We start from the raw sequence: 25,608 nt of genomic DNA, 5'->3' as shown, positions 1-25,608 counted from the left end.
GTGTGTGTGTGTGTGTGTGTGTGTGTGTGTGTGTGTCAGGCGCATGCTCTCTGCTGGCCGACTGTGCAATCCTCCCGTGGCCAGCACTGAGGGCTCCAGGTCCCTGCTGGGCTCTCGGCTGTGGGTGTGTGGCCGGGTTCGTGGAGCTTGCAGTGTGGTTCATGCTGCCAGGCTGAGGTGGAGGGAAAGTCGTGGAGAGTGAGGTGTGGGGGGTCCCTCTCAGAGAAGGTAGCCCTGTCCCCTGGAGGCTGAGACCTGCTGGTGACAGGCAGCAGCACCACGGGCAGGAGCCAGGTCACAGAGCTGGCTGTGACATCTTACTAAAGAACTCTGAGACAAAAAGAACCAACGTCTCCACCATCCAGTAGAGCTATTTTTGCCATATCTTCTGCATGTGATATGTCCGTATATGACAGCACATATTTATATCACTGTAGTTATACATCCCTACCAGTTGGTGTCTCTCTCTCTCTCTCTGGATCAAACTGAAGGCCTTCACACTGAGCTACATCGACAGCCTATTTTTATTTTATTTTGAGACATAGTTTCACTAAGTCATTAAATTGCCCAGGCTCCGGTCAAACTTGTGAGCCTCCTGCCTCAGCCTCCCTTGAGTGCTGGGATCATAGGGGTGCACCATCACACCTAGCTCATTTGCTTCTTTACTTTGTCCTAAATGCATTACATTTTCACATGCCCCTATAATCGCCATTTGCATTCCACTGAGATGTGTTCACTCTGAGAGGTATTCTGTATTTGAGTTTGGTTGAGTTTCCGGTTTGGGGTGTGTCTTGCAGTGCGTGGGTAGACTAGGAAGCGGTACTGAGAGAGAAGCTCTGTGAGCGGAGGTTCCAGAGGGAGGGAGGCCATTCGGAGTTGGGGACCCAGGGAAGGAAGGTGACAGCTCAGGTTTGTGAGGCTGCCGGCCGGGAGGCAGCTCAGTTATCTCTACAGTGTGTCTGCTAAACTGACTTTGGATGCCTGGCTGAATTGTTTCCTGTGGTATCCTATCATTTGGAGTCTACTTCAAATCATCTTGGGTTCGCCTAATTCCTACATCTAGCTCCGGGGACCAGCGGCTGCCATGTGCCTGAGATGTTAGGCTGGATATTGGCCTTGGTGTTGGCCTATGAACCCTGGAATCCTAATAATTTATGTAGATAACTCGCTGCTGATTTCCTGCCTGTTCTTTGGACTAGGTCACAGAGTCATGAGAATGTTTTGCAAACTCCAGGCTATGATTTTTGTGGACTGATACCTAGATGTTCTTCTTTCCCTATCAAATATATGCAGTCTTTATTGCTCCTCCCTATTTATATAAGAATGCACACAAACCACTGACGGGCATGTGTGTGAAAGCCTGCATGGGTGTACACACACACACACACACACACACACATCCTGACACAGCTGGGTAAAGAGCCTAGGATGAAATTCAGGCGAGTTTGGGTCTTGGCCTCACTGTTGCCCAGCTTGGCTTTTCTTTTCTGGAGGTTAATTTCCCCACCTCTGAGAATAAGGATAAGAGCCTGTAGCTCACAAGGTTGTCGGGGTGATAGATAAACGAGGTAGCACCCCGTGGCTGGCAAAACAGATGCCCGGGGATCACTGGCTGAATCCAGCAGAATCATCTGCCTGTACTATTTGCCGGCTTTTCACTTCAGTGTTTGGGTGTTTTTTCAAGTTTGGAAATTTTTGTTCTTATTTATTTTTAATTTTTACGCGTCCGTGCTTGCAGTGTGTAATGACTGCTTTCATCGTGGGAGTGGGGACAGTGCGTAACACACCTTAACTCTCGTGTTCCTTTCCCTCCCTCCCCGCTGCATCTCTTGGGCCCTTTCCCTTTTGCGAGAGATCTACCTTCCTATTTCCTGTTTTCTTTTATTTTTCTCTTTAATTTACTTATACTTTAGGTTTCTCATGTAAGAGAACCCATGTGATATTTAAGCCCATGTGTCTGATTTACTTCACTTAACATTATGGTCTCAAGGTACATCCATTCTCCTACCGATGACTCACGTTTATCCTTCTTTATGGCACAGTAGTGCTCCACCGCCTCTAACTACCACATTTTCTTTGTCCACTCATTTGTGGATGGACATATAGGCCGCTTCCAAGATTTAGCTATTAAGAATTATGCTGCTATAAACACGGGTGTGCATGGATAACTATAATATGATGCCTTTGACTCTTTCAGGAACATACCTAGACATGGAATAGCTGGGTCAAATGGGATGTATATTTTTAGTTTTTGAGGAATCTCCACGCTGATTTCCACAGTGTCTGTACTAGTTTACATTCATGGCAACAGTGTAAAAGGGCTCCTCCCCACCTCCCCACAGCCTTCCCAGCATTTGCGATTCTTTGATTTCTTGATGACTGGCCTTTCTTTCTGGGGTAAGAAGGAACCTTGGTGTTGTTTTAATTTGCATTTCTTTAAGGATCATCAATGTTGACGATTTCTTCACGTGTTCATCAGCCATTTGTCCTTTTTCCGAGAAGTGTCTGTTCATTTCAGTTGCCCATTTTTTTGATTAGGGTTTTATTTGGGGGCGGGTGTAAGTGTTGAGTTCATTGTACATTCTAGATATGAGTCCTCTGTCTGAGGAGCAGCTGGCAGAATTTTCTTCCCTTTTGTAGCTTGGTGGCATCCTTTGCTGTGCAGAAAATTTTAATTTGATGGAATCCCATTGGTTGCTTATTGATGTTATTTCTTGTGCAACTGGGGTTGTGTTCCGAAGGTCTCTGCCTACACCAGTGTCTTCAAGAGTTTTACCTATTTTACCTTCCAGTGGATTGTTTCTGTTTTAATATTCAGATCCTTGATCCATTCTGATTTTAGTTAGTACACGGTGAGAGTACTTCATTTTGATGTAAAGCAAGAGGAGAGCTTTATACTTTAAGCAAGCCTCTTTAGAAAACAGCGCGGACTGTCATCTGTCTCCTGACTTCCGGCGCCTCAAAGGAAAAGAGCAGTCTCAGGATGGTCAGAATCTACCGCAGAGGGGGGCGGGGCGGGAGGAGGGGGTTGCGGATGTGCCTTTCGGAAGAGGAGGGGCCCTGTTTCGGGCTCAGGGACTGCCCTTTGAGAACTGCTGCTTCAAACTACGTGCCTGCTGCCGCAGCCCCTTTAAAATTAATTTTCAAAAAATGGGTAGTAACTGCATTCATGAGCAGTGATGTTACTAATAGTAAAAATGCTCTTCTGCTCAAGGAGCCTACAGGTGGGAGGAATCCCCCGCAGGTGCTGGTGGTTGGACCGCGTCTCCGGCGGGGAGGGCCTTTTCCCCCTAGATGGTGTGGCTCCGGTCATACTCATCAACACGTGGGAGACAAGGCGGCCTGCAGAGCGAGGCTGAATCCCTGGATTTTTAACACTTAAAGATATAATTTTACGCGTGGTAATTGAGTAACAGACGCTGCAGCGCATGCGTATAATGTTTGGCGAGCAAATCCGGGCAACCGGCAGCCCGTTACCTCCAGCACATTCTGTGTCTGAAAGTTCAAGATCTGCTCTACTTGCCATGTTGAAATACACAGTTAGTCGCCAACTATCACGTCCTACTGTGCGGGGCCGCCAGACGCTCTCTCCCCTGTCCTATCGGTTGCACCCCACACCTGTTAGCGGCCCTTTCTCCACCTCCACTCTTCCAGGCTCTTCTGCAAAAATCAACCTTTTTCTTTTCTGGTACTAGAGATTGACCCCAGGGCCTTTGCCCTGAGCTACATCCCCAACCCTTTTCTACTATTTATTTTGACACCTGGTTTTGTTAAATCCTTAAGTTCCCAGGCTGGGCTTGAACTTGGCAATCCTCCTGCCTCAGCCTCCTGGAGATCAGTTTTCTAAGGTCCCAGGAAGCTCTGGCTCCCTACATCTTCCATCTGTGCAGTGAGAGAGGCTTTCTTTCTGTACTTTGCAAACATGCTGCCATGATCTTGCAAACGTGGACTTAAAGGGTGAACCAGTGGTGGAGGGGGTGGGTCCTGGGGTCCTGCTTCTCTCTGTTGTTGGACCCCAGCCGTGGCCCGGCACAAGCACTGCAGGGAACACTTGCTTGGAAAACGCTTAGTTAGCCCCAGAATGCCCAGGCCGAACACCACAGAGCTCCTGAGCGGCTCTGGAGTGGAGCAACTGCCTGAGGACCCAGTCCCGCTGCCCCCTCCGTCCCCGCAGTCCGTGGAAACCAGGCTGGGAGAGCCCCGGCAGGAGGAGGACGGCTCCCCGCAGCCCGCTCGGCCGCATTAAGAGGAATTACTTTCAGATGATGATGATTTTTTTTTCATGCTGTCTTCAACTGTTTCTTGAATTGACTCACTCGCATTCAAGCAATAAAAAGCGCCCCGGGCAGCCCATTTCTGGGTGATTATCTCACTCCTCAGGTGGAGTAATAAGGCGCGGGGCCAGCGCCCCGGCAGCCCTTGTTATTAGGAAGGGGATTTATGAGCAAAATCAAGAGCGCGGTTCCACGCAGCAGCCGGGAGCACAGCGCGGCTGCAGTCACGGCGACGCCCACGCACGCGCGGGCCGCAGGGGACCTCTCCTCGGTCACCAGCTGCCCGGCCCCGGGCGGCCAGTGACTTCCTGCTGTCCTCGAGGACCTTATTAATTTTGTAAAAAGAACCAGGAAAGCCCTGGTCCTTCACAGCCATAGAGCCTGGGAACAGCCCCTCTCCGGGATCCAGAAAAGAAGGGCTGGGGCCCGGCGCAGCGTACCCCCAGCCTTGCTCACCTGTGCAGGGGAAGAACTGTCACTAGTTGGGCAGGGGAGGGTCAGGGACAGGTTTTGAACAAACCTCTTTTATTTATTTATTTTTGTGGTACCAGGGATCCAACTCACGACCTTGTGCTTGCCACGCGGGGGCTTATGCCACTAAGCTATATCCCCAACCCCTAGGGACAGGTTTTTATAAATCTTAAGTGCAATTCTGAGCCAGGCATGTGCTGCACGCCTATAATCCCAGTACTGGAGAGGCAGAGGCAGGAGGATCACTGAGAGTTCGAGGCCAGCGTGGGCTACATAGCCAGACCTGTCAAGGAAGGGAGGGAGGAAGGAAGGGAGGAAGGGAGGGAGGAGGGAGGAAGGAAGGAAGGGAGGAAGGAAGGAAGGGAGGAAGGAAGGAAGGAAGGAAGGAAGGAAGGAAGGAAGGAAGGAAGGAAGGGAGTGAGTCCCACAGGGCCCCACGGGTCTGCCTTCATTCAGCCTCTTGCTTTTTCTTTGTTGTCCGTGTTGTTCCTTCCTGGTCTCCTTCAGCTCTTCCTCAACGTGGAGTTCTCCTCTGCAGCTCCCTTGCCCAGGCGGTACCCGCTCCTCCCACAACCCCCTTGTACTCCTCACCATGCCTTCCCTTGCTGCAGTGCTGACCCACCAGGAGGGGGAATCTGCCCACGTTCTTTACTGATTCCCAGTCTCCCAGCAGGGTGTTTCAAGGATATCTGCTGCCCTCAAACGCCTTCCAAGCCGCGCTCTCAGCGGAACGCTGGACACCCAGCTGTGCTGCTGCTCTCTGGTCTTCCTTCAGTTCAGTTAGGCCGGTGTTAGGACTGTGGGCGGCCTCACGCGGCGCAGGCTTCGCGCTGTGTTTGGAGATGGTTCGCGTGGAAGGATCAGGAGCTGGGCCGGATGAAGAGGTGGAGGAGCCTTTGTCCGAGGGAGTTTGTGCAGCTTACTTAGGCAGCCAGGGGCCCTGCCCCTGGGGAGGGTCAGTGCAGTTCTCACTGGACCCTAGTGATTCTGCAGAGAGCTAACTTGTCATAAGAAAGCAAGGGTGCCCTCTGTCTCACTGCATGGTCACTCCCCCTGTGTGCCCCGTGGTGACCCCATGGTGTGATGTGAGGACACCCAGGAGCCCCACCAGAGACTGGACACATGGGGTTTCCCAGACTTGGACTTTCAGCCTCCAAAGCTGTGAGCTAAATAAAAAAGTACCTCCATGTCTGAGGTGTGATCAAAAAATGGTGAATTTAAATTTTATTTTAAAAATTAATTACAGTTCAAGACACATTGTCATTAATCCCCCTCAGAACACTCCCCCTCGAGCCACACACACTCATCCCGTTGTTCTTGCCACTTTGCAAAGCAGTTCTGGAAGCCCTTTTTTCTTCCCCCCAGTACCGGGAATCGAACTCACAACCTTGCATTTGCCAGGCAGGCGCTGTGCCACCGAGCTAAATCCCCAGCCTGGGAGCCCTTTTTTGTGAGTGTCACTTGTTGCACAGTCGTGGCTGCCTTGATGCCCTGAATGGATTTGGAGTGTTAACCTTGGGGCGGAGCCAGAAGTCACACAGTGCCGGATCTGGTGAAGGAGGTGGGTGAGGACACAGTGTCACATTTTTACAAGCCTGCCTTTCTGCTGGGGGGCACTGAGCAGTAGCACTCAAAGTAGTTGTGATCATACCTCAGAAAGACACTCACGAAAGAGCACTTCCAGACCTGGGTCAGAAAGCAGCAAGAATGGTGGGATAAGTGCATTTGACATGATGGGGAGGACACTCGGGGATTAATGACTGTGTGTCTTTCGCTGTGATAGTTTTTAAAATTTAAACACATACTGTAGTTTTCCATTAGCCCTTCTATACTGGTTGTCTCAGCACCATCTATTAAAAAATGGTTTTAGCCTTCTTGTCAACTATCAATTCATGATAAATGTAAGGGTTTATATCTAGACTCTCAATTAGGGCCCGTTCATCTCTGTCTGCTCTTATGTCAGTACCACACTGTCTTGATTACTGTTGCTTTGTAGTAAGTTTGGAAATCAAGAAGTGAAAGGCCTCCAACTTTCTTCCTGTTTTGCAAGATTGTTTTGGTTGTTCTAAGTTCTTCTGATCTCCATAGGAGCTGTATAATCACATGTGATTATACAGTGCAGTACAGTCGGGAGAGCAGTGCCATCCTACCCATGAACGTGAGATAGCATTCCATCCATTCAGGTCTCATTTTTCTACAATATTTTGTGGTTTTCAGTATACAAAGCTTGTACTTCCTTTTGTTCAATATATTCCCATGTTTTATTATTTTTGATGTTATTGTCAGTGGAATTGCTTCTTTTTTTTTTTTTCTTTGTCTTTGTGAGACAGTGTCTCACCATGCAGTTCAGGCTGGTTTTGAGTTCATTTTATAAACCAGGCTGGTCTCAAACTCATGATGATCCTCCTGCCTCAGCCTCCCAAATGCTGGGATTACAGACATGCACCACCATGCTCAGCTTTGGAATTGCTTTCTGAATTTTATTTTGAGACTGTTCATTGTAGGTGTATGGAAATACAGTTGATTTTACATATTGATCTTAGTCTCAAAATATCACTAGACTTGTTTACTCATTCTAATTGTGTATGTCTGGATTCCTTAGGATTTTCTGAATATAATAGAATCACAAGTAGAGGTCATTTTACTTCTTAGATTCCAACGTGGATCTTTTTTCTTTTTCTTGTCTGATTGTCTTTGCTAGAACCTTCAGTGCAATGTTGAACCGAAGTGGTAAGAGCAGATATCCTTCCTTCTTCCCTCCCTCCCTCCCTCCTGCCTTCCCTTCTTTCTTTCTTTCTTTCTTTCTTTCTTTCTTTCTTTCTTTCTTTCTTTCTTTCTTTCTTTCTTTCTCTTTCCTTCCTGTACTGGGGATTGAACACAGGGTCTTCACAGTGAGCTACATCCCTAGCTCTTTATTATTTTTTATTTTGAGACAGGCTCTCTCTAAAGCATCCAGGCTGGGCTCAAACTTTTGCTACTCCTGCCTCAGGCTCCCACAGTGCTACCGTACCCCTGGCACAGTTGTGTGCCCCCATGCACTGCTGCAGGCATTGTTCTCTTGGTTCCTGATCATAGGGGTGATGCCTGGGGTGTCTCATCATTAAGTGTGGTATTTGTCATCTGTGTATTTCTCTTGGATACGTTTTATTAAGTCAAGGAAATGCCTTCCTATTCCTACTTTATTGAGAGCTTGTTGTTGTTTAACTACAAAAGGGTATAAGATTTGTGAAGTGCTTTTTCTGCATTTATTGAGATAATCGTGCGTTTTTTCCCCTGATTCTATTTGTGAGTGTGTGTGTGTGTGTGTGTGTGTGTGTGCGCGCGCGCACCAGGAATCAATCTCAGGTCCCTGTACTTGCCAGGCAGGCACTGTACTGCTGAGCTATGTCCCTGGCCCCCAGGTTCTACTAATAAAGAATATTATACTGACTGATTGTTGTGTATTCAGTCATCTCTACATTGTTGGGACCAAGCCCAACGGGTCATGCTACATGTATTTTTTAGTATGTTGCTGGAGTCAGTTGACTAGTATTTTGTTGAAAAATTTCCTTATGGTTGTATAGTATGTTGGTTTTGGGCTTTTATTTCTTCTGATAGCATTGTCAGTTTTGGTATCAGAATAATACTGGCCTTATTGTGAAAATAAGTGTTAGGAAATGCCACCAATTCATTCCCCTCTCCGTGTGTGTGTGTGTGTGTGTGTGTGTGTGTGTGTGTATCACTGAGCTACACACCCAGCATCATCCTCTTCATTCTCTTCCATTTTATGGAAGAGTTTGTAATGGACTGGTTTTAATTATTGCTTAAATATTTGCTGGAATACTCTAACGCACCCATCTGATCCTGGACTTTTTTTTTTGAAGGAAATTTTTCTTATTAACTCAGTCTCTTTATTTTCCATACTTCTATCCAGACTGTTTCTTCTTTAGTCACTTTAAATAACCTGTGTCTTCATAAGAATTTTTCCATTTCATCTGTTACCTCAGTTGTTTGTATATAAATGTTCATAGAATTCTCTCATAATGCTCCTTATTTCTGCAATATCAGGAAAATCCTCCTTGTTTCTGTAATAATTTGAGTGTTCTTATTTTTTCTTGCCCAGTCTAGCTAAAAATTTGTCAATTTTACTAATATTTTAAAGCAACTAATTTTTTGTTTTGTTGGTTTTCTATGTTTTTCTGGTGTCGATTTTATTTCTGTTCTAATCTTTCATTCTTCTCATTTTGAGTTTAGATTACTTTTAATTTTCTGGTTTCTTAAGGAAAGAAGCTTAATCTATTAATTTGAGATTTTCTTTTAAAATATAGACATGCATCTCTAAATTTCTGTGTAAGCATTGTTTTAGCTGCGTTCCATAAGTTTTTTTTTTTCCATAAGTTTTAGTATGCTATGCCTTCCTTTTCTTCTAAAAGTATTTGCCAAACCAGGTGTGGTGGCACATGCCTGTAAACCCAGCACTCTGGAGGCTGAGGCAGGAGAATCACTGTGAGTCTGAGGCCAGTCTGGGCTACAGAGAAAGATCCTGTCTCAAAAAAAAAGTATTTGCTAGTTTTTATTGTGATTTTTTTTTTCTCTAACCTGTTGGTTATTTAGGAGTGTGTTGTTTAATTTCCACATACTTGTGGATTATTAATTCCTAATTTCATTCTGGTGTGGCTTGAGAACATATTGTGATAATTTGTGTCCTTTTACCTTTGCTGAGGCTTGCTTTATGTCCTAACATCTGTGGCCTGGAAGATGCTCCGTGTATTTGAGAAGGATGTGTGCTCTCCTGACTGGTGGCTGTGACCTTTAGGTGTCTGTTCGGCCTGATTATCTTTTAGCACTGTTCAAGTTTTCTACTTTCTTGATTGTCATTTTCTAGTTCTTCTACCCATTATTAAATATGGATATGGCACCCTCCAGTTATTATTGCCGAAGTGTCTGTTTCTCCATGTAACTTTATGAGTTTCTGCTTTGTGAACATTTGGCCTCTTCCCTTGGAGGAATGTGTTCACTTTACCTTCATTTATTCTTTCTCCAAAGCTCTTCCTTTCTTTATACAGTACTGTGTCTCATCTGTTTCATTTTCCATTCTTTCTGATGAATTTATTTGAATTTTTTTTGGGAGGAAGTGAGTGTCTTGGTTACTTTTCTCTCATTGCTGAGACAAAATACCCAATGCCCAAAATTAAGGAAGGAAAGGTTTATTTAGCTCACAATTTGTGGAGGTTTCAGTCCACAATCAGTTGGCTCCAAGGCAGGGTGGCCCAGCACAGGGGCAATAGTTCATGGCAGTGGAAGATAGCAAAAGCAGCAAGGACAGAAAAGGAGGAGCATGAGAGAAAACTCTTCTGTCCGTTGTATCATATGCAGGCCACACATCCTCGGGCGGGTGTAGCGCTCACACCCATAATCCCAGCATGGTACCATGAGGCACTCACAAACTCTAGAGGCCCGCCCCCACGGCTGTATGAGGCTTTGGCGGGACATCCAGACACAAACCATAACACCTAGTCTGCTGGTGACTTGACCAAGAAAACCTTTATTTCTTTTTCACATTTCAGGGATAAATTTTCTTGATACAGAATTCTGGGTTGGTAGGGTTTTTTCTTTCAACACTTTAAAAACATCTCATTACACTCTTTTATTGCTTCCGTAGTTCCTAGAGTTAGGTGTTTATGGGCCAGACTTCGTTTCTTTGCGTGTCTTACAATTTTTTGTTGAAAACTTGACATTTGAAATAATATGTGGCAATTATTGAGATTATATTCTCACTTCTTCCCATGTTTTTGCTGTTTTGTTGCTCATTTGTTTAGTGACTTTCCTAAACTTTTTAAGGTCTGTGTTCTTTCCTGTGTGTAACCATGAGGTCTCTGGTTAGCTTGTTGGTCAGCTCCTGACTGGGCATCCGGTAAATGCCTGGAGAGAGCAAGTTTCCCAAATTTTGCCAAGTCGCTTTGTTTGTATTGCTCTGTGGACAACTCTGTCTTCTCCTGCACTTCCTGCTTGTGTGGACCATCAAGGTCAGCCAGGGGGAGAGTGTGTCGTCTTCTTGGGTCTTTCCTGAGTGTGTACAGAGCTCTGGGAATGCGCATAGCTCTGCGTCTTCTAGGTTCCCAGGAGTTCATGGGAGCTTTTCAAAGCCGTGTTGGACATCTCATTCCTTAGCTTTTCTTTTTAAGCCTTTTGGCTGATTACTTGCCCCATTATCCACCTATTCAGGGTGCTGTACTTTTAAACCACAGTTGCCTCTAATTTTTTTCCCCCATCAAATGCCTCTTTATCATAAGCTGTTCTCACTGAGTGAGTTCTGAACCAGCTGAATAAAGATAGCCTTCTGATGGGGTCTTTCATGGAACCATAGGGTCAAATAATGACAGTTTTCGGGTAATGGGGCTTTGAGGAGGCTCCAGCCCTGTTCTGTCCCTCCTGTGACTGTCGGGATGCTGAGTTTTCCCTGTGGCTCTTGTTTTCACAGCAGTAGCCTCTGAGTTGTGGATGGGGTGGGAATGGGACAGGTTACAATGCTGCAGAACTTACTGATCATACTGAGATTTGGCCATCTTTCATGAATAAATGCTACCCGGATTTCCACAAGTCTGTTAAATTTCTAAGGATCTTGACAGTTTTTGGAGTGTTCTCATTGACCTTAAGGAGGACAGTGAGTACAGAGGTCCCTAGGTCACCATTTCTGCTGCTGTTGTCCCAGCTGTGCCTCTGACCATGTCTCTTTTGGTGAAGAGCTTCACAAGCACTCAGAGCACCTGCAGTGTCCACCCCTTGCTGCCAACTGAGGAAGTCGGTCAGTGATCGTCCTATCCCCAAAGGGTCTTTATTTTCCTTTTTTATTTTATGAAAAAAAAGGAAAATTTTATAACAAAATAATAAGAGAATAACAATAGTTAATACACTGTGTATCATTATCTTCATAGTCCATGACATCCACGGAAAAGATTCTGACAAAGAAGAGACAGATATTGGCACAAAACTTACTTTTCAGTGATCTAAGAGAAACTGGTAACGTCAATGGTATTTTCCCATTTTTGAAGTTTATTGGATCCGCTAAAAACAAGGAGTCCAAAATCACAATTTTGTGCGCGCACTACGGCTAGTCTTTGAAAGCTTGGCCAGCAGATTATGGCTGGCAGCGTTTTCATCTTCTCAACTGTCCTTTCAGAAGAGGGGTGGCTGGGAAGCTGGCCACGTGGGCTAGATGTGCTTTAAGACAACGCAATTTTCTCTCTTTTATATCCTAGGAATTTAATGAACAAAATGATGAATGTGCCAGATTGGCGCGCTTTGTATCCTCCCATCCGAAAGTTCACAAGTTCAAGACCCCATTCTTCACCGTGCAGAGTATATTCGAAGAATGGTTTCCAAAATATGTTAAGACCTTCGTCTTCACGTGAGTATTTATTAGCAAATAGAACCACCAGCAGTAGTTATCACTTATCAATACCTAATACATACCAAGCTCTGTCCCAAGGCTTTTTGTGGTGTTTAATTCTCATAATAATTCCATGAATTAGATTCCATTATTATTCCTATATTCTGTATGGAAAAATTGAGACGCAGATTGTGTAAGTCATTTGCCTAAAAGTTATAGGGTTCTAAAGTGGATGAGTCAGGTCATCAAAAAATGGACAACTGAAATGAGTAGACACTCCTCAGAACAAGTACAAATGGCTAATAAATACATAAAAAAGTTCAACATTGCTGGCCGTTAGAGAAATGCAGGTTTTTTTGTTTTTTCCTTTTTTTGGTACTGGGAATCGAACTCATGACTTAGCCTTGCCAGGCAAGTGCTTATGCCACTGAGCTATATCCCCAGCTGAGAAATGCAGATTAAAACAACACTGAGCTATCATCTTACTGCATAAAAGAATGGCCGTCATTAAGAAATCAAATGATAACAACTGCTGGCAAGCATGTGGGGAAAAAAGGGACTTTCTACATTGTTGGTGAGAATGTAAACCACTATGGAAAACAGGGTGGAGAGTCCTCGAAAAACGAAAAATGGAAATTCTATTCAACCCGGCGATTTCACGTCTAGGTATCTTCCTAAAAGAGTTAAAGTCATCGTATTACAGGATAAATGCACACCCGTATTTGTAGCAGCACAATTTGTAGTAGCTAAATCGTGGAAATGACCTGTACGCTAATCAATAGCTGAATAGGTAAAGAAAATGTGGTATTTACACACAATGGAGTGCTGCTCTACCGTACAAAGTATAAATTTGAGGCATTCATAAGTAAATACATGCACCTTGAGACCATGATATTAAAATGAAATGTCAAAACACTAATTTAAATAATACATGGTTTCTCTTATATGAGAAACTTGCCCTCTTCTATCTATATTTATATATATGAATGTATATATGTGATATCTATCTATATTTATATAGGTATATATTAAAAAAGAAAATAGAGAAATAGGAAGTAGAGAGATCTTTTTCAAATGCATGTGTTAAAAAGAGACAGAGGAGGAGGAAGGGAAGGGAAAGGGGACAGAAGAAGGAAAAAAATGAAAGTAGAGCTTTGACGAATGGGAAGGGGACCAAGAGCTGGAAGGAGTTGGGTGGGGGGCTGGGACTGATGGAAGAATCCTTGAGCTGTGTTGCGTGCACCAGCCCCCACCATAAATGTAGTCATTAGGTACTGCAGATATGTACTCATAAAAAAAAAGTGGATGGGTCAGGATTTGAATCCAGGCACTGTGGTTTTGGGATCCATGGACTTAACTGCTGTGTCAGAGAAGGTAACGATTCATTCAGTTAAAAAAATGAGTAGACTTTATTTTTTTTGGAAAAGTTTTAGTTTACGGAGAAATCGAGCGGAAACTATATAAGGGCTCCGTACACCTTCCCCATCCGTCAGGTATCCCTGTGTTAGGATCTCATATTAGTGAGGTACATTTACTATGACTCGTGAGCTAAAATTGGTACCTGAAGCCCATGCATCATATATATCCAAGTCCACAGCTTACCCCAGAATGCCCTTGTGGCGCTGCATGTTCTGTGGGTTGGAGCAAACGTATTGAAAGACATGGATCCATCCGTAGGGTGGATACAGAGTACAGTAGGGTGTCATACAGAGTACAGTAGTTTTGCTGCCTTAAAAACACGGCACTGCACCTATTCATCCTTTCCTTCCTACTCACCCCTGACAACCACCGATATTTCTGTTGTCTCTCCAGCCTTGTCTTTTCCAGGGTGCTATACAGTTGTAATTCACGGTCTGTAGCCTTCACAGAGTGGCCTTCCATTTTATACGGTGTTTTCCCCAAAATAAGACCTTACCAAGAATAAGCCCGCGCTGACCATTTCCATGGCGATGGCCATTGTCACGCAGAAGATTATACCTCACCGTTCTCTTGCTGGCTAGCTCTTCTGCAGGGTAAGGCAGGTCCGGCAAGGACAGGCTGATTGGGGCTGGCATTTTTGATCTCTAGTTTTCAAGGCTGATTATTTGCTAGTTAGGTCTTCTTTTCAGAGAAACAGTAATGTGCATTTAAGGTTCTCATGTCTTTTTGTGACTCGAATGCTCATCTCTATCTAGCGCTAGATAATATTCCATTATCTGAGGCACCCATTTATCTATCCGTTCACCAACTATAAAATATCTTGGTTGTTCCAAGTTTTAGCAATTATGAATGAAGCTACCATAGACATCTCTGTGTGGGGTTTTGTGTGAGTTTTCGGCTCCTCTGGGTAAACACCAAGGAGCACAACTGCTGGATGCTGCAGTAAGAGTACGTTTGGCTTCGCAAACATCTGCCAGACTCTTTTCCTGAGTGTCTGCGCAGTGCTCACTGTATTGCCAGCGGTGAGGGCTGAGGGTTCCTGTTGTTCCACGTCCTCACCAGCACTTGGTGTGGTCGGGTTCCGGATTTTGGCCGTTCTGATAGGTGCATAGCAGTGTCAAGCTGTTCAGTTTGCATTTCCCTCATGACATCTGGTGTGGAGCATTTGTTTTTATGGTTATTTGCCATCTGCACATCTTCTTTGATGATATGTCTATTAAAGTCTTTGCTCACTTTTTCATTAGGTTGTTTGATTTTTTATTGTTGAGGGTTTTTTGCATATTTATAATAATATTCTTTATCAGACAATGTTTTGCAAGTATTTCCTCCCAGTAAGTGATTATCTTTTCATTCTTTTGATGTGGTTTTGCAGAGCAGAAATCTTTAATTTTAGTTTTTTTTTTTTTTTCGAGACAAGGTCTTGTCATGTAGTACAAGGCTGGCCTTGAACTTGGGGCGATCCCCCTGCCTCAGCCTCCTGAGTGCTGGGGTTACGGGTGTGCACCATCACTCCTGGCAGAAATTTTTAATTTTAAATCTAATGAAATCAATTCATTCTTTCATGGATTGCATCTAGGTAGTCATACCCAAAACCAAGGTCATCTAGATTTTTTCCTGTTACCTTCTAGTTTTTTAGTTTTAAGTTTTACCTTTAGTTCTGTGACCCGTCTGAGTTAATTTGCAAAGGCTATGAGGTCCGTGTTGAGATTCATTCTTTTATGTACTGGCTGTCCGGTGTTCCTGTACCTGGTTGAAAAAAAGCTACTTTTCCTTTTCACTGTTATATCCATTTATTTTTATTGCTGAATGATAGTCTACCCTATACCTTGCCAGTTTGTTTATCTCTTCACTAATTAAAGGACATTTTGGTAGTTTCCATGTTTTGGTAATTATAAATAAGGCTGCTATAAATATCTGCATACTGAGTTTTGTGTGAACATAAATATTAAACTTATAGTTGGAATTCTCATTCAGTTTTAAAAGCAATACATTTGACATTATTATTTCCCCAAACTATGTCTTTTAATTTCATTCCTTTCTTCTATAATGTATTCATTCATTTATTCACAAGCACAGTTTGAACGGCAGTTCCTGACCAGCATGGGGGCAGGGTCTGGGAATAAAGAGGTGGATGGGACAAGGGTCTCAGCCTGGGGGAGCTCAGTCGGGGAAGAAGGTTCACAAGACAGACAGCAGACAGAAACCTTGGGCAAGGCCCGCGGGACAGCCTGAGGAGTAGGGGGCCTCCGAGGGGACATTATGAAAGGAGAGAGTGGCTTTTGCTTTTCAGGTGGGAAAACCTCCTAGTCAGAAGTCACACTGGACACTTGTGCATATTCACAGTTGTTGAGACCTTGGCCTCATGGTCATATACATTCACTATTGGGCCTGGAAAATATAGACTTTTTCTCCGATGGCCTTGTGTCTCCCCAGAACTCAGGTCTGTTTCTAAGGAAAAAAAAGAATGGATGGCAGAGGTTAACTGAGCACTTTGTGACATAAAGGTACACAGTAGTCTGTCAATCCACTGCAGTTCAGGGGCTCCATGTCTACAATATAACTTGGCTACATCTTAGCTTATTTAACTAGCCTTCTGATAGTACAAAGAAGACAAGGATGAGATGGGATTACCAGGCCAAAGTCATTTGTGCTCTTAGGGCTCTTGTTGAAGGTTACCAAATTACCCTCCCGGAAGTTGTACGTACACATTTCCAGTAGCACTTATAGGCAGATGTTCATCGCTCATTTCCAAATACCCAACACAGAATATCATCTTTTAAAATCTTGTCCATTTAGTGTACAAAATGTATTTTGTGATTTTAATTCATATTTCTCCACAGTAAGTAATATTAATTCTCAGGTGTACCTAGCTTATCTGTGAGTTTCCTGTTCACGAGCTTTGCCCATTTACCTAATGGGTTGGTCTGTATTAGTGACTAGGATGGGCTCTTTTTGTATTAAAGATAGTAATACTTTACCTTCTGTGCTGCAAGTATCTTTTCTTTTTTATTATTTGCTTTTTGTTTCTGTTGATTTTCTGGAGGTACTGGGGATTGCACCAGAGCCTTTGCATTGAGCTATCCCCTACTGTTTTTTATTTTGAGGTGGTCTGAGTTGTTGAATTGCCCATGCTGGGCTTGAACTTGTGATCCTCCTACCTCAGTATCCTAAAACGGTGAGATTACAGACATGTACCACCATACTTGGCTTCTGTTGATTTTTTTTTTTTTTTTGGTAGGAAGGATCGAACTTAGGACCTTGCGCTTGCCAGGCAGATGCTGTGCCGCTGAGCTGTATCCCCAGCCCTCTGTTGATTTCTTAAATACACTCATGCATTCTTTGTATCTGCATTTCAATGGGAATAATTGTATGGACTTGACTTCATATTCACCAGTTTTATTTTCTTCTACCATGTACAGATTGCTGTTAAGTAAAACACATGTGGTCTGAACTTCAGGTACTGTGTCGTGTGTGCTTTTAGCGCACATTATTTAGGAGTTATTAGACAAATGGGCTTCATCTTGGCAGATCTGGGCATGCGGATAACCTACTTTGATCGTTTTCATGCACTTGTCTCCTTCCTCCTTCCTGTCTGTCTCCTTCCTCTCCTCTAATAATTACTTTTTGGCATTAGTCATCTTTTTGTTGCTTGGACAAAATACCTGGCATAAATAACTTAAAGACCAAAAAGGTTTAACGTGGCTTGTGGTTTCAGATGTTTCAGTCCATGGCTATTTTGGTCCAAGGCAGAAGCATCGTGGTGGAAGGATGTGGTGAAGCAGATGTGCTCAACCCATGGCAGCCAGGCCAGAGCAACAGGGCAGAGCTAAGATGAGCCAGAGGAAGGGGCAGGGACCAGACATTTTCTCTACTCATCTGATGACAGACACCTAGGTTAATTCCTAGCTTAGGTATCATAAATTGGGCTGCAATAAACATGGGTATGAAGGTATCTCTATAGTATTCTGGCTTTAATTCTTTCAGAAATATATCAAAGAGTGGTATAGTTGGTTTAAATAGTAGGTCTATATTTAGGTTTTTGGGTAACCTACATACTTATTTACGTCATAGATGTGCTAATTTGCATTCCTGCTCACAGTGCATAAGGGTTGGTTTTTCCTGAATCCTCACCAGCAATAAAGCTGTGTAACATACATCCCCAGTTTCCAGGTAAGGAAGGACACTGGATAAACAATGGTTGCCAAGCTTTTGCAGTAAATATGAGGGATTTGCCAAGCAACCATGACTCTTAACCGCCGCTTTCCTAGCTGGTTGTAGAAGATCAGATTGGATAATCACGATTTCATGCCAATAGTGCTGACCGGCACCGCATTCACTTGTTCCCATGGTTCTCATCTGAAATGGAGCAGAGGGAGCCCTGTAGTCTGTCACCTCCTAGAGATGACACTCAGACCCTATGACCTAAAACATCAGTTGGGACCCTGCCTTCTGGGCCCATCAGAGCCCTGCATTTTTGTGTAGAGAATTCTAAACATTTTTTTCCACATCAGGGACCTGGAGCTCCTCCTGTCTTAGGAAGGGAAATGACCCACGTTTAAGAATCATACTTTTTTTCCCTCAAGAATTGGGAAAGCTGGGGGCTGGGGATTTAGCTCAGCGGCACAGCGCCTGCCAGGCAAGCGTGAGGTTGTGAGTTTGATTCCTGGTATTGGAAGAAAACCAAAAAAAAAAAAAAAAGAATTGGGAAAGCCATGAAAGGTGATTATGGCCCTTTAAAGATTAATTTGATATTAACTCTTGGCTAAATTTTCTTCCAATATTCATGTTTTTCTTTTAATATCCCAATAGGGAAGATTATCTTTGCCTCTTGTTTTATTTTTTTTTCTTCTTACTAATGTCATTAATGTTATTCTGTACCAAATTTCAGAGGAGAAAAATGACTGTAGATTTTCCATTACAAACCCTCAAATGATTAGACACAGAAACCTAAATTTAGCAGAAGAAATGCCCCTTGGTTCAGTGCAGCAGTTTTTATTTAGTCACTTAGCTTTATACATTTTTAATTAATTTCTGTATCCCTTTTACAGCCTCAGCTGCTGCAAATCCAGTGCTGTCCTTCTTAGATGTTAAGCGGATTTTATTTCAAAAAATCACTGACAAAAAGGATGAATTGAAAAAAGCCTTCCAGCTGCTCGATACTGGCCAGGACCTGACGGTGACAAGGGGCGAGCTGAAGAGAATAATCGCCACCTTCCTGCTCCCGCTCACCAGGGAGCAGTTCCAGGATGTGCTGGCCCAGGTACGCAGTGACCTTCGGGACCCCTTCAGACTTCTCTCCCCATGGTCCCCAAGGAGCAGCTTAAAGTGTGCTCGTTTCTTCTAATTTCCTCAGTTGAGTTCTGGCCAACGTGGAAGGTCACAGCCCTCTTCGGCTTGGTCGTCTTTTGCATGTAGCAGTGCAAGCCACTTTCTTCTAGTTTTTCTTTTCTTTAAAGCTTTCTTAAAAGAGCATCTGATCAACTTGCATTTTGGAATTTAATATTTTGGCAAGTACCCTTGCACCAAAGGGTATCAAGCATCTCCCATATATGCTTGCCAGTGCACCGGGGGTCCGTATATACCAAGCACCGGCCACCCTTGAGGAATTCATGGCCCAGGGAGGCAGGTGTTGGGTGGTAGCCAGGGCTGGGGTACGATTGCTATATGATGCCCAGGAGCTGAGGCTGGTGAGCTATCTGTGAGTGAGGGATGGTGCTGCAAGGCTATTTTGGGGGGGTTTGTTTTTTTTTCGAGACAGGGTCTCACTATGTAGTTCAGAATTCACTATGTAGCCCAGGCAGCCTTGAATTTGCAGTGATCCTCCTGCCTTAGCCTCCTGGGTGCTGGAATTACAGGTGCGTCCCACCATACCCAGTCCTGGAAGGCTCAGGATGCATAGGCAGAGAGAACAGCCACAGGAGAGCCGGGTGCTTGCGTAGCCTGCCTTGTGTATTCCAAGACCCCAGTGGAGTCTTTCCTATTTTCAGTGAAGGATAAAGGTAGGGGTGTGGTTAGCAGAGCCAGCCCTGAAGAGCACTTCATGGAGTTTGAGCTTCCTCCTGGATGTGGTAGGGAGCTCATGAAGGCTCTGCAGCAGGGATTTGCAGAAGGAGGGCTGCCGGCCGACCAATGGCGTGGACCCTGCTGGGGCGAGGGGAAGAACGGAACGTTCACGGTCCAGGTCCTCAGGGCCTGTAGCAAAGGAACATGACACGCAGGGGGAATTCAGCCTTCTCCAAAGTAGTCTCTAAGGATCAACATAGCAGGGTTAGGTGAGGAAAAGTTGGGCTGGGGTATCAGCAGTGTTCCTTCCAAATCAGTGGCCAAATTTGTACACACATGCGCCTGTATACAGACAGACGTGAACACTACACATCAGTTCATTCTTAACAGTCTGACCTCACGCTATCACAGAGAACTTTGTTGGTTGTTTGGTTTTGAGACAGGGGCTCCTATGTAGTTCAGGCTGGCCTTGAACTCATGGCAATCCTCCTGCCTCTGCCTCCTGAGTACTGGGATTACAGGTGCCATGCCCGGCTGCCATGCCCGGCTATTCCAATCCAACCCAACTCCCATACTTTCTACATGTGAGAATCTGTGTGTCCTGAAAACAAACGGTTCAGTGAGTTTTAGATATCCCCAAATTCTAGTCTTCAATCAGGGCCTGACACACACACTCATTCTCTCTCTCTCTCTCTCTCTCACAGTTCTGTTCTTTCTTTTTGTGCTTTCCGTGGTATTGCTCATTTTCTCTTGTCTTCAATTTTGTCTTTTCCTGAATTGTGGAGGTTTTCAGCAATGTTTCCTAAAATTGTTGCTGCCTCACCATGTCTTCTTCTAGATATTTGACACTGTCCCACTGGTGGCTGAAGCTCTGTGTATTTTTAGAAATATTTTATTGTCTCTGTTTTTCAGGTTGGAGGATATCTATTGACCTGGCTTCAGATTTACTGACTTGTTCTTATTCTGTCTGCTTTGCTGTGAAGCCCAGTCAGTGAATCTTGCACTTTAGACATTGTATATTACAGTTCTAGAATATCCCTTTGGTTCTTGTGTGTGTGTGTGTGTGTGTGTGTGTGGTGCTGGTAATTGAATCCAGGGGTCCTACACATGCTAGGCAAGTACTCTACCACTGAGTTGTATCCCCAGCATCTTTCTTTCATTTTTTATTTTAAGTCAGTGTCTTTCTAGGTTCTCAGGCTGGCCTTGAATTTGCCATCCTCCTGCCTCAGCCTCCCAAGTAGCTGTGATCAGAGGCACGTGCCACCGCATCTGGCTCACTTGGTTCCTTTTTATAATTTCTATTTACACAGCTTACACTCTCTGATTTTTCTCCAATTATGAACACATTTCTCTTAACTCATTGAGTGCGTTAAAATAACAGTGTTTTTTTGTTTTTTTTTTGGTTTTTCTCTGGTACCGGGAACTGAACTCACGACCTTGCGCTTGCCAGGCAGGCGCTTTGCCGCTGAGCTAAATCCCCAGCCCCTAAAATAACAGTGTTAAAGCCTTTGTCTGGTAAGTCTAACATGTTATTCATCTCAGAGTTGGCCTGGGTTGATTATCTTTTACCTTGAAAAGGCTCATATGCCCATGATTGCTCATATTTGAGCATACTTGGGAAATATCCCAGCCCAGGGCTGTCCAAAAGAAATATAACGTGAGCCATATTTGTAATGTAAAATTTATTAATAGCCACATTAAAAGATAAAAGTTAGTGGGATTAATTTCAATAATGGTTTGACAAAATGTAGCAAAAGTATTATTTGAATATGTAATCATTGTTAAAATTATTAATAAGGTATTTAACATTCTTGTCATGGCTTAAATCTTCAAATTTGGCAAATACTTTCCACTTAAGTAGACTTCAGTTCAGACAACTGCGGTTTCATTTAAATCCTTTATATTGTGATTTCATAAAGCCTCCAGTTGCAATAGCAGATTCACACCCTCATCTGTTCCAAACAGACTTAAATGTTTTCTAATAACTGAATCAGTACAATGGTTAGATTTCAAATTAGCTGATATTAAGTAAAGCAAAAAAGTTTCAGCAAATCATTCAGACTGGCCACCTTCCCAGCGCTCCAGAGCCGCGCATGGCTCTGCTTGTTCTTCCGCACCAGGGCGCTGAGCGAGAGGGGTGCCGTGGGGACTCGATCTCACCAGAGTCCTCTGGGGACTGGGGACACTGTACCGTCCAGCTGGTGGGCTTCTCTCAACCTAGAAAGAATTACAAGGCAGAGAGTCAGAAGAGAGCTGAGCGGAAGTATTTATTGTAGGGCAAAGGCAGAAAGCAGCATTTATTGTACAGGAAACATAGAAAGCCCCTGGGTATTGAACCAGGAGGGGACCTGGACAGGCTGCCACAGGGACTCCTAGTCTAGGGTTTTTATTTATTCCTTTTTTTTTGGTCTTTTTTTTGTACAGGAATCGAACTCAGGACCTTAGGCTTGCCAGGTGGGCACTTGTACTGCTGAGCTATATCCCCAGCCTAGGGTTTTTATTTGAAAAAAAAAAAAAAAAAAAAAAGACTATATTGAACTAAAATTATCAGCACAAACAGAACAAAGACAATTTTTATTTTTATTTATTTATTTATTTTGTCTTTTTGAGACAGGGTTTCAGGCTGGCTTTGAACTCGCTTTGTAACCCAAGCTGGTTTCAAACTCACAGCAATCTTCCTGCCTCAGCCTCCCTAGTGCTGAGATTACAGGCATGCGCCACCACGCCCGACCAAAGACAATTTTTAGAGAGGCAGGACTGTTTTATTCCTGTATAAGAACATCCCACTAATCCTTTGCTTATTCAGCCTCCAGGCCATAGTATCCTTTATGGGATCTCCCCACTCCCTCTTTGGCTGGGCTTTTCCCTGACTGCTGCTCCCATCTCTTTGCCAGACCATCCCTGTACTCCTTGCCTCTTCTGGGCCGGTGTTACTCAGAAATTCTTTCACCTTCCCTCAGGGACCCGCTCGTTGTGATACATGTCATACTTTACAGAAACCGACTGTTTAGCTGACTGTTGGGAGCCTCTTATTAGGTTAGGAAAACGATACCCAAACCTTAGAAAACAGAACCCGAGCCCAACCACGCCTGCGCGGAGGGCTGAGGTCCACTCTCCCTAGGTGTCTTCTGTCTCCCTGCTTCAGACACTTCCGCTTTGACAGGCAGCCGACTTCCAACTCCGTCTTGCCCACAGTGGGCACAGCTCCCGTCTCAGCTCAGCCCTTCCGTCCTTGGCTGCGCCTCTTTGGGTCGGATCTACACATGCATGATTCAGTGGTCAGCTAGAAACCTGGGACAGTTTCACCCAGAAAGCGGTTCTCTTCCCCGCGTTCCCAAGGCCGTGGTTGCTCTGAGTTCGGTGTGCTTGTCTTTTCATCCAGAAAGCAGTGGGTCATCCCCTGGGGCTTTAGCCACTCTGCTGGCGCCGCCCGTGACCTGCACTCCGGCCAAAAGACACCAAGAATGGGAAACTCCAGACCTGTACCTTCTTTTTTGACCCCACCCTAAATCTCTGCCACAAATTCTGAGCTTTCCCATCTCTTTTAAGCAATCACAAAGTTACGGAAAAGTTGGAATTACAGTGCCAAGAACATTTTTTTTCCCCAAACAATTTGGGAGTAAGTTGTTCCTTTACTTTTAAATATTTTAGAATTTCCTTCAGACAAGGACACTGTCCTGTAATAGCCACAACCCAGCCATCGGAACAGAGATGTCAGCCTTGACTCAGGGCTCGCATCTCAGCCTTGGATGCCAGCTGGGTTTCCCAGTTGTCCTGCAGAGGCCTGGCAGGATCCAGGTCACAGCTGCACTGCATTTGTATTCTGTTTTGTTTTGTTTTCTCTCCCAGGAATTGAACTCACAACCTCACGCTTGCCAGGCAGGTGCCATGCCGCTGAGCTATATCCCCGGCCCCTGCGTCTGTTTTTCACATCTCTCTGGTTACAGGTCTTCCACCTGTCCTTGGCTTCCGTGACCCTTACGTATTGACCTGTGGAGCGCAGCAGGCCTGCCCTGTGGAGTGGCCCGGCCTGGGTTTGTCTGGTGTGTCCCGATGGCCGCCTGCAGGCCGGTGTCCCTGGCAGAAATGTCACAGTGGCGAGGCTGAATTGTCACTACTGTGAGAACTCCGGAACTAGTCCCTTTGCTGCTGAGGTTCACTTCGATCACTGATTGCCACAGGATTGCTCAACTTTTCCCATGGGAGGCATTTTGTCATTAAGACAGATTTTGTGAGCAAAATTTAGAAATTACTGAATATCCCATTCTTCATCTGACTTTCATTTACTATTTATACCGTTGCAGGGACTCAAGATTTCCTGATAAGCGAGTCCGTTCATCACTCTCTTTCTTTTGCTGTTTAGATGACCCCAGCGTGGCTGGTGGCAGCCCTGCAGGCCAGGGTCTGGGTCCTTTTGATGTCCTCATCCCTCCTCGAGCCCTTCTTTGCTTCCTCAGAGATCCCAGTCTCACCTCTACCTCCCTTTCCCTGGTCTTCAAATCGTTCGTGATATCCCAGAGTCCTGGCTCCTCGGAGTACAAAAAGATTGGGGAAGCCGGGATCTGGCACTGGGGTGGCTCATGACATTGGGGGACCCACTTGTCCCCGCCTGTACGCCTGCATTGAGAGCTACGTCTCTTTCTGTGTTGATCTGCAGGTATTGAAAACCCAGAGTTCACACCAGTACCGTCAGTCCTAACCCAGCCCTCCAGGGGTCACTCCGCCCTTTCCCGTTCCCTGGTTGTAACTACCCTCACACTGAGCGGGTTTCTTCCATTATTCTTGGCGTGTTTACTGGTTTAAGCAACCTCCCCGTTCTGTGACCTAGCACTTCCTGTGGCCCTCTGCTCCCCACTGTGACGATGCCAACCTCACCCCAGGTCCCCCTCTGGCTCCCGTGGCTCCCGACACTGCAGACCCGGTCTTCCTCTGCCCCCCATGGCTGTGGAAAGGGGACTTGGGGTGGAGAAGGGAGACAAGGAGTTTTCTCTTCCCTTTTTTAATGTTTCCCCTTTATTTGCTCCTAGGATTTCACAACGAGGACGTAACTGCTTTTTTATGCCATCCTTTATTGTTATCTACATTTTTAACAGCTTTATTAAGATTGTAATTTCTATAACTTTACCCTTTTAACATGTATCAATCAATGCTTTTAAAAATTTTATTTATTTACTTATTTTTTGGCACTGGAGACTGAATCCAGGGCCTTTGCACAGAATATATCTCCAGCCTTTTTTTCATTTTTAAATTTGAGACAGGGTCTTGCTAAGTCACTAAACTGCCCAGACTGGGGTTGAATTTAGCATCCTCCTGCCTCAGCCTCCCAGAGTGCTGGGATTACAGGGGTGCGCTGCCACACCCAGGTGTATGCTTTAATATATTCCCAGTTGTGCAGCTATCACCACTTCCTCACCAAAAAAGAAGCCCTATGCTCAGTGGTTACTCCCATCTCCTTCTGCCTGTACCCGGAGACAGCTGATCTCCTTTTTGTCCCTGTAGATTGTAAACATTTCCTAGGAACGGATCGTACAATGCAGGATCTTTTGTGTCTGGCTTCTTTCGGCACGCTGTCAGGGATCACTCCTTCATTCCTTTTTATGGCCAGATATCAGTCCATTGGGTGAACACTGTGTTTGCCCTTTCATTAGCTGATGGACTTGGAATTGTTCTCACTTTCTGACTTTTGTAGCTGTGCCGTGACCACCGAGGTCCAAGTGTTTGTGTGGGTCGTGTTTCCGGTTTTCTCGGCGCCCACCTCTGAGAGCAATTTCTGAGTCATAGGTCACATTCTCTTACTTCTAAAGGCCGTTTGCCCTCGTGTAAAACACTGCTTCTGATTCCTCAGAGGACTGATGTCGCTGACACATTGTGCCAAATGGAGAGTTAAAATATTATTTCCTGTCTTTATAGTGATGCTCTAACAGGAATTTAAAATTTTGACAGCCTTCCCAAGTGAATCAGCTATGCAGGAAGAGAAAAAGTACAGAAAATGTGAAATGCATATCTGTTTTCAAAAGCTACATCTGTTTTTCAAAGAAGTCACCAAGCACCAAAGAACTTCAAAGGCTCGTG

The 25,608-nt window shown here is 44.7% G+C and overlaps 1 protein-coding gene across 1 annotated transcript in view; it reads left to right on the top strand.

Annotated features, from left to right (window-relative positions):
* The window catches only part of Efcab6 (EF-hand calcium binding domain 6), a 214,376-nt gene that overhangs the window by 10,557 nt on the left and 178,211 nt on the right, over nt 1–25,608 (top strand). The window contains exons 4-5 of the mRNA XM_005379444.2: nt 11,984–12,132; nt 18,582–18,793. Of these exons, the coding sequence (XP_005379501.1) occupies nt 11,984–12,132; nt 18,582–18,793 (361 nt within the window). The remainder of the gene's footprint in view (nt 1–11,983; nt 12,133–18,581; nt 18,794–25,608) is intronic.

The sequence above is a fragment of the Chinchilla lanigera genome, unplaced genomic scaffold (genome assembly GCF_000276665.1).
Source record: "Chinchilla lanigera isolate Chin_1 unplaced genomic scaffold, ChiLan1.0 scaffold00012, whole genome shotgun sequence".
In the NCBI taxonomy this organism is placed as follows: domain Eukaryota; kingdom Metazoa; phylum Chordata; class Mammalia; order Rodentia; family Chinchillidae; genus Chinchilla; species Chinchilla lanigera.
The sequence above is the reverse complement of the archived record's forward strand: the minus strand, read 5'-3'. Positions and strand labels throughout refer to the sequence as shown.